Source organism: Lachnellula hyalina (genome assembly GCF_007821495.1).
Source record: "Lachnellula hyalina strain CBS 185.66 chromosome Unknown contig00054, whole genome shotgun sequence".
Taxonomy (NCBI): domain Eukaryota; kingdom Fungi; phylum Ascomycota; class Leotiomycetes; order Helotiales; family Lachnaceae; genus Lachnellula; species Lachnellula hyalina.
The window spans coordinates 24,726-33,209 of NW_022157168.1; the positions used below are offsets into that span (position 1 = coordinate 24,726).

The window sequence follows — 8,484 nt, forward strand, 5'->3', positions numbered from 1 at the left end:
GTAGAGGGTTAGATGACTGGCTGCGACTGCTGGCAATGTGCGGGGAAATATTGTAAGATACGAAGTCCAACCAAGATTGTGTCGCATCTACACCGTCGACCAGCTGGCTTGTTAAAGTTGCCATGCCTAAAGGCAGCATACCCCACGCCGCCTACATTAGAATGACTTTCTCCCAACACTCCCTTGGACGTATGGGGCGCGCATTCTACACCGATGTTCGGAGCAGACTTTCTCATTGTCAATGGCTTTAACGGTCGAAACTTAGGGTTTTCATCGAAATTTATTTGATCCTTCATCTTGGTTCTGCAGCCTTTGCATTTAGATTATCGAGCGTCTTTGAAATTCGCCGTCATTGAGGCTCGTGATAGTTTTAATGCACTGTCCATAACATCTGGCAGCACATGTGTTGAAGCGAACTATGAGCTTTGCAATCTGGCTCTGCTCATGGGCCTTCTTTAGCATTTGCTTCTGCGTCTGGGTTTGCTGTTACATACATGGACCTTTACATCTCGCTTTTATCTTCGCGTTGCTTATCACATCCATAGTCTTTCACTTTTACTTGCCGTCGCGTTCCTTTTTGTGACTTTGACATTCAATTTGAAAACCGATGAATCACAAGCGGCAAGGCCCTTTGCTGTTTATCAATATCATCTCAAGCTTAGCCTTCCCAGATTTTTACTGTTAAATTTGTGATATGCCTTTGACTTGGTTGCATTTGCCTCCGACTGGCCGTAATACAAAAGGGTGTTACGCAAGCTACGCCGTACTTCCGCTTTTTCAAGCCATCATTACGGAATACCGGATACTGCTCGGAGTATAGGGCTTTTACAGATCTGGCTGGTTAATGCCCAGTAACCAGAAGTGCGGACCACCTTACAGGATGAACTATGCGATAGCTCTCAATAGGCTGAAGGCATAGGCTAGTTTTCAAGTCCGGCGTAGTGTTAGAATTCCTATAATTTGCCGTGTCAACTGGTACTACTACGATAATGGGTCATCGAAAACATCACAACATAACTTGTACTTTCTTAATCTAGCTATCTCCTTTTAGTATTAGTATAGTCACTTATTACAATATCCGCAGACCATTAGTTGGACGGAACTTTTACTCCACCTCGCGTATCACTAGACCGTGTTCGAGGAATTCTGTAAGCGGGGTATAGCACCACTATATTATTGGAGGAAATTCATGCCAACTTGAATAGCGCGTGCCATTTCTATTCCAGAAAACGGAACATTTTATCAGATTGACGGAGTAAAGATGATAACACACAGGCCGGAATAGACGCTACTCTGTTTAAAAGCCTACGATGTGCGCGCTTCTTGTCGATAAGTTGAAAATTCTCACAGGCATCCAAAGCGATCAGGCATGTTTTCACAACCAAGCATTAAACGCGCTTGCGTATTCGCTCTAGGCCTTATTGCCACGACAATTTCCCCTGTCGCTGCTGGGCCCTGCGACCTCTATTCCTCGGGTGGCACGGCCTGCATCGCGGCCCATAGCACTACTCGCGCCCTATATGGCGCCTACACCGGCTCACTCTACCAGGTGAAACGCGGCTCTGATAATACCACAACTATTATCGTGCCGCTCACCGCTGGTGGTGTCGCTAATGCCGCAGCCCAAGATACCTTTTGCGCTAGCACGACCTGCCTTATCACGATCATTTACGATCAGTCCGGCCGCGGGAATCACCTTACTCAGGCTCCGCCAGGTGGCTTTGACGGCCCGGAAACCAATGGCTACGACAACTTGGCTAGCGCGATTGGCGCACCAGTCACACTAAACGGTCAGAAGGCGTACGGCGTCTTCATCTCGCCCGGTACTGGCTACCGCAACAACGCCGTTAGCGGCTCAGCTACAGGCGACGCGGCAGAAGGAATGTATGCGGTTCTCGACGGGACTCACTACAATGGTGAATGCTGCTTCGACTATGGTAATGCGGAGACAAGCAGCCACGATACTGGAAATGGTCATATGGAAGCCATCTACTTTGGCGACAACACAGTTTGGGGAACTGGCGCTGGAAGTGGCCCTTGGGTCATGGCCGATCTCGAGAATGGGTTATTCTCGGGCGAGAGCGCTACCAGCAATACTGCGGACCCATCCATCTCCTACCGGTTCGTTACTGCGATCGTTAAAGGGGAGCCAGACGAATGGGCGATCCGTGGAGGTAACGCTGCGTCCGGATCGTTGTCAACGTACTACAGTGGCGTGCGCCCAAGCGTGTCTGGCTATAACCCGATGAGCAAAGAGGGCGCTATCATTCTTGGCATCGGGGGCGACAATAGTAACAGCGCGCAAGGTACATTTTACGAGGGCGTGATGACCACAGGCTATCCGACAGACGCCACCGAGGCCTCAGTGCAGGCCAATATCGTAGCCGCCAAATACGTCACGGGGGCATTAACCAGCGGCTCTGCGCTCACCGTTGGATCCTCCATCTCGCTGCGGGCTACTACAGCGTGCTGTACGACCTATTATATCGCACATACTGGTTCCACCGTTAACACCCAAGTCGTCTCGTCGTCTAGCACAACTGCTCTCCAAGAGCAGGCCAGCTGGACGGTTCGCACTGGTCTTGGCAACAGCGCTTGCTTCTCTTTCGAGTCCGTCGATACACCCGGCAGCTATATACGGCATTCAGCCTTCACTCTCGTGCTCAACGCTAACGACGGCACCAAGCTGTTCTACGAAGACGCCACATTCTGCCCTCAGTCTGGCCTTAGCGGTACAGGCACCTCGATACGATCCTGGAGCTATCCTACCCGTTACTTCCGCCACTATGAATATGTTGGCTATGCTGCGAGCAACGGTGGGGTCCATGCCTTTGACGCCGCAGCCTCATTCAACGATGACGTGAGCTTCGTGATCAGCTCTGGCTTCGCTTCTTGAGTCAAGATATGCCAAAGTTTCATGATGGACTGCTAAAGTGGGTGAAGCGTGAGTAGCATATGGTGTGGAAACAAATGTTAAAAAGTTATGTGATTGTATTCTCTAGTTGATGGGAACAGGGCGGGGGGACCTTATAGCAACACTTACAAGTGAATACACAGTTCATCATATTGGTGTACCTCGCATCTCACCGATCACATGATATACAAGTTGGTCTATTCTTTCATTTATTCTTATCAACTTTCAATATCCCACGCAAATTGGCACATTCTCGGTTGATGCCAGTTTTTCTATCCACCGCGCGCGAGGATTTTCTTTTTAGAGACCGCCGTAAAATACTATAGGACTTAAAAGAGAAATCTTTGTTGTAAGGCGGATGCCAAGGGTCAGTTTTGGTCGTCCCCTTGTTAAAAATAAAAGTTGAATAGACCTGAGCTGACCTGAGCTGACCTGAGTTGAAGCTAGGCCAGCCTGAGAAAAGACGTTGTAGATCACGCGAGTCTAGTTGTGAAAATTCCTGTGGTTATAATAACACTAGTACTCAATACATAGGTGTTCTCCCCCGCTAGCCCCCCCTTTTGGTGAATTCTTAACGTGGTTAGCGTATTCGCAAGGTGTAAAATCTGTCAACTTGAGATCATAATAAAAGATAGAAGCGCAGGAAAGCTTTGGACATGTTCACCATTATCTCCATCACACAGTCGAACAAAATCACTGGTATTAAATATAGTGGTTGTGGTATCACCTTTCGTTAAATCGCCAACCCGGGGATTAATTTCTCCTGGCAGTTGCAATGCAAAGAATACGGCCAGGGAGCATCCACGTTATGGTCTGGAATTGATACACTATATGGGTTTGGATTTCGAAATGACGAACAAGAGCTATCATAGCGCACAGTGTGTTGGTAGTCACGTGTACTTGTACCGTACAGCTGCCCCACAATCTCTCGTCATCATATCTTCAGCCTTACACAACCATGTCTGTCACCTTCATTTGCATCACATCTCACGAATCAGAGTTATCCATTTTCCCGTGTAGCGCTGTTGTGAAACCAACCTTTTCCTGTGTGATAAACGGCGGCAACAACGCGGCGCGGTGGGGCGGCTGGCTGGGACTTGAGAACCTCCCATTTTCTCTGATACTACCATGGCCATCTGAAGACGTTATATGAAGATCACAGAAAATTCTCTTGAGAAAGACTACACTCAGTCTTGAATCCGGCACAATGCTGTCGATGGACGATCTTATCAAGGCCATCCACACAACCCCGATTATCGACAACCACGCCCACCCCTTGCTTACACCCTTTGCCCAAACCAAACATGACCTCCTCGCAATCACCACCGAAGCACACGGCAAGGCTATGAAAGCTACCCCATCTAGTCTCTCACATCTCCGGGCCGTCAACCAGCTTTCAGAGATCCTCGGGTGCGAAGCCAAATGGCACGCTATCGTCAAGGCTACTGAGATAGAAAAGACTAGGCTGGGTCACGCTTGGGCGAAGAGATGTCTGGAAGGTATTGAAACAATCCTCGTTGATGATGGGCTGGATGGGAAAGACGAGGTCTTTGGTTATCAATGGCACGATCAACTGACGAGGAGCAAATGCAAGAGGATTGTTCGCATAGAAAAGGTGGCGGAAGAGATCATCGACGGGCTGTTGAAGAATCGGGTAGCCGGAGCCCGAGATGCATTTGCAACGTTCAAACACTTCTTTCGGAAGGCGATTAGAGATTTCATCAACGACCCGGAGGTTGTGGGTTTCAAATCAGTTGTTTGCTACCGGAGTGGACTGGATATCTCGACTTGTGCGGATTCCGAGTTCATGTCCGAATTTGTCGCTCTTTTCTCTGGCTTGAAGGCTCAAGGTGTCACCGATTTCAAGAGGATTGATCGCGAATTCATCAACTGGTCTCTGGTGAACTTGACTGCGGAGCTCATAGAGGAGAGTAATGGGCATAAGAAGCCATTCCAGTTTCACACTGGGCTAGGCGACAATGATATTACACTCACTCGATCGTCTCCTTCGCATCTTCAGAGTTTCATCAGGAAATATCCCAAAGTTCCAATTGTTCTCCTTCATGGGAGTTATCCATGGACCCAAGAGGCGGGATATCTTGCAACTGTCTACGACAATGTGTATGCAGATATCGGTGAAGTGTTTCCCATGGTAAGCAAAGAAGGGCAAGAACGAGTGGTTCGGGAAATTCTGGAGCTTTGCCCGACAGAGAAGATTCTGTGGAGTACAGACGGTCACTGGTGAGCTTATTCTCATACAGAAGAGCTGTTTTATTCTATGGGAGCTAAGGAGCCCGGAACTGTTTCGGGAGACCACATGCAAGCTCCCGAGACAGCTGCTCCTTGGCTCTGCCCCAAGGTCAGCATTTACTATACTAATACGTCGGTCAGGTTTCCGGAAACCTATCTTTTAGCCATTGTTCAAGTCCGAGAAGCACTAGAAGTAGTGAGTTGCTTCTATCATCAGTTATTTCCTAATTAACTTTGCAGGTCCTACCCGAATACGTGCGAAAAGATGCTTTAACAATTTCACAGGCCATCAAAGCCGTAGAAAATATCCTATTCACAACGTCAAACAATCTATACGATCTTAGACTCCCCTTGAAAGCTTTCCCCCCAAGTTCGATATCCTTTCGTCCTAGATCGGGGATTCAAGACCTGGAAGTACTAAGATCATTCATGGAGCGGCATCAAGCTACAAAATTCATCCGTCTGCAATACCTAGACTACACATCAACCCTTCGACTGCGGGTAATACCTGCAAAACGAGCGCTAAGTCTTCTACAAGCAAACAATCACCTTCAAATCGGCATAACCAAGGCCGCTCTCGGGTTGCTTCAAAATGATAGCCTGATCCCTGGAATCACCCCGAGCGGCGAATACAAACTTCAGGCCATGCTCTCATCACTTCGTCCAGGTCCGACCAAGGGCTTTGCTTCAGTCCAATGCGAGTTCCGCGAATACGATGGCTCTGAAGTAGACCTCTGTCCTCGATCACTACTACGACGTACCATCAATACAGCCAAATCCCAAGGTCTACAGTTCCTAATGGGCTTTGAAGTAGAAATAGTCTTCATGTCCCGTTCTCCCGAAGGCGCTTTCATGCCAATGGCCGAGTCACAGAGCCATGTCTGGAGCTCCGCTCGTGCTCTCCATGGAAGCGGGAAGCTGGATCTGCTGAACGACATCTACGACACTCTATTATCAGCCGGGATATCTCTGGAACAATGGCATGCCGAAAGCGCAGACGGGCAATATGAATTCGTGCTTCCGCCCCTACCCCCTCTCGAGGCCGTCGATACGCTTCTCCAAGCCCGCGAAATCATCACCACGGTAGCTGCAAACCACTCGTTGCGCGCGACTCTCTTCCCGAAGCCCTTTGACAACCAACCCGGCACTGCAGCACACGTTCACATATCAATCACGTCGCGGAATGGGGACGATCCTGCCGTGTACGAGGCTTTCTATGCGGGTTTCTTGAAGCATCTTCCTGCCATCATAGCATTTACGTATAGCAAGCCAGCCAGCTTTGACCGTGTGCTCGACGGATTCTGGGCTGGTGGTCGTTGGGTAGCATGGGGGACGCAGAACCGGGAGACGGCGTTGCGGAAAGTCGCCGGCTCGCACTGGGAGTTCAAATCCCTGGACGGGCTCGCGAACATCTACCTGGCCATTGCGGCGATTCTCGCTGCAGGGACAGAGGGCTTTCTTGATAAGGAGAAGATGACGTGGGGGGACTGCGTGGCAGATCCTGTGAGTCTGAGTGCGAGTGAACGAGAAAAACTGGGAATTAGACAGATGTTGCCGAAAGATGCTAAGGAGGCTATGAAAGCGCTGGCTGATGATGAGGTTTTGATTGCATTACTAGGGAAGGCGTTGGTGGATAGATACCAGGAGGTTAAAAAGGCGGAGTTTGAGTTGCTGGCTGGCATGTCGGCAGAGGAGAGAAGGGAATGGATTATCGAGCGGTACTAGCAGAGCATGAAAGAAGATCTACTGATACAGTTTATCGAGAGACGTCGTATTAACTCTCGGGACCTATACTAGCAACGGGGGAAAACTTAGCTAACACATACACCGAGTATTAATACTGCCCGATCTTGGCCCCTCACTGTGCGAAGTACTCGCAGATCATCCCTATGCAAGGGTGTGAAGAACATCCTTACTCCTTAGCTTCTCGTGGCACCAGAGATAGCTACCTTCACACAACTTAGCTTCAATCCTAGCTGGCGGATATGGTTCTACATAGTGACATACTCCGTACCCCTCCCGCTGGAAAGAACTCTACATATAGTTCTGAACAAGAGGAGCTGGCTACTAATTCAATTCGACTTGCTCATACCTAGTTGCCTTCTTTGAATTCAGTGATACTGTAAGATGTCTATAGATTTACTGACAAGTATCATACGCTGAATTGCACCATATGCGCCCCGGATACTCCGCCGGCGCCCTGAAATAGGTAGGTATAACATTACCTGGGCTATCTACCTATTGTGCGTCTTGTGAATACTCCTGACACAGTTCACACAGAAAGGAAAAGACATTCTCCGGCCTTCTGTGAAAGTCCTCTCGGAATGCTTCAGTTTTTCCAGGTCAGAAATACCCCCGTGCTTGGACATTCTCACCATTTATTTCGTGAATTTATACTGCACGTTGACTTTGCTTTTGGTACGGAGGATCATTAAGCTACTATAATCGAAATATCTAATCTAGAAATAAGAGAGTCTTGTCTTTACTAATAATAACAGACAAAGAAATAGAATAGGTAAGACATGTTCACATGAAATCGTAAGTGCCGCACTTTAAGCCCATCACGCATAACTAGCCCCAGTCGCTATCGGCACCCCTTCCAGCACCGTAGACGACGTAGAAGTCGGCAGCGCGTCCAAATTCCCATCTTCCACGGAAGCAGAAGCAGAAGCAGAAGCTTCGGCATCGCTATCCACAGAACTAATACTACGCACTATAACAGCCCGACCCTCCAACCGGCCCACCCACAACAGCAACGGGATGCGCAGCTGTCAAGCAGGCAGACAACCCGGATTCCAAATTCCCGTTAAACGCACTGACGCAGAACTCATAGTTCCAAACCCCAGGAATCAGGTACGCGACTCCGTAGGTCGTGTGCGCGGTGTACGATTCATCGGTCTGCAGCACGGTGCCCGCAGTATCGCTTCTGCGATGCCAGAAATGGTACCCTACTGCGTCTGCCGAGCCGCACCAATCTAGCTGGATGGTTGTCGGGTCTGTCGACGTGATCTGGAAATTAGTAGGCGCGGGCGGAGTACCTTTACCCACAATCACGTCTCGGGACCCGACTGCAGTGCCGCGCCCGTATGAGTTGTAGCCGACTACTTGGATGATGTAGCGGTGGCCGGAGTTGAGGCTATCGAGATGCGCTGTGCTGGCGCTGGCTGGGATGCCGATCTCGCCGAGAAAGGCGCCGGATGTGCCGGTGTCGAAGAAAATGATGCCCCATTCTGTTACGCTGCTGTCGGTAGATACCCAGGATATGTCTATGCCGGTGGTCGTTGGACTGGTGGTGATGCTTGTTGGTGGCTTGGGGGTTT

At 49.4% G+C, this 8,484-nt stretch overlaps 2 protein-coding genes across 2 annotated transcripts; both read left to right on the forward strand.

Moving 5' to 3' along the window:
- Nucleotides 1-1,369: 1,369 nt before the first annotated feature.
- Nucleotides 1,370-2,896, forward strand: abfB (putative alpha-L-arabinofuranosidase B; the record flags this gene model as incomplete). Its single annotated transcript, XM_031150211.1, has 1 exon — nucleotides 1,370-2,896. The coding sequence occupies one exon, from the start codon at nucleotides 1,370-1,372 to the stop codon at nucleotides 2,894-2,896; it is 1,527 nt and encodes a 508-aa protein (XP_031005933.1).
- Nucleotides 2,897-4,121: 1,225 nt separating this feature from the next.
- fluG_2 (Protein fluG) lies at nucleotides 4,122-6,889 on the forward strand (the record flags this gene model as incomplete). The annotated part of the gene is made up of 3 exons (XM_031150212.1): nucleotides 4,122-5,139; nucleotides 5,176-5,360; nucleotides 5,405-6,889. 3 exons carry the CDS (start codon nucleotides 4,122-4,124, stop codon nucleotides 6,887-6,889), a joined length of 2,688 nt encoding a protein of 895 aa, XP_031005932.1.
- Between the last annotated feature and the right edge of the window lie 1,595 nt (nucleotides 6,890-8,484).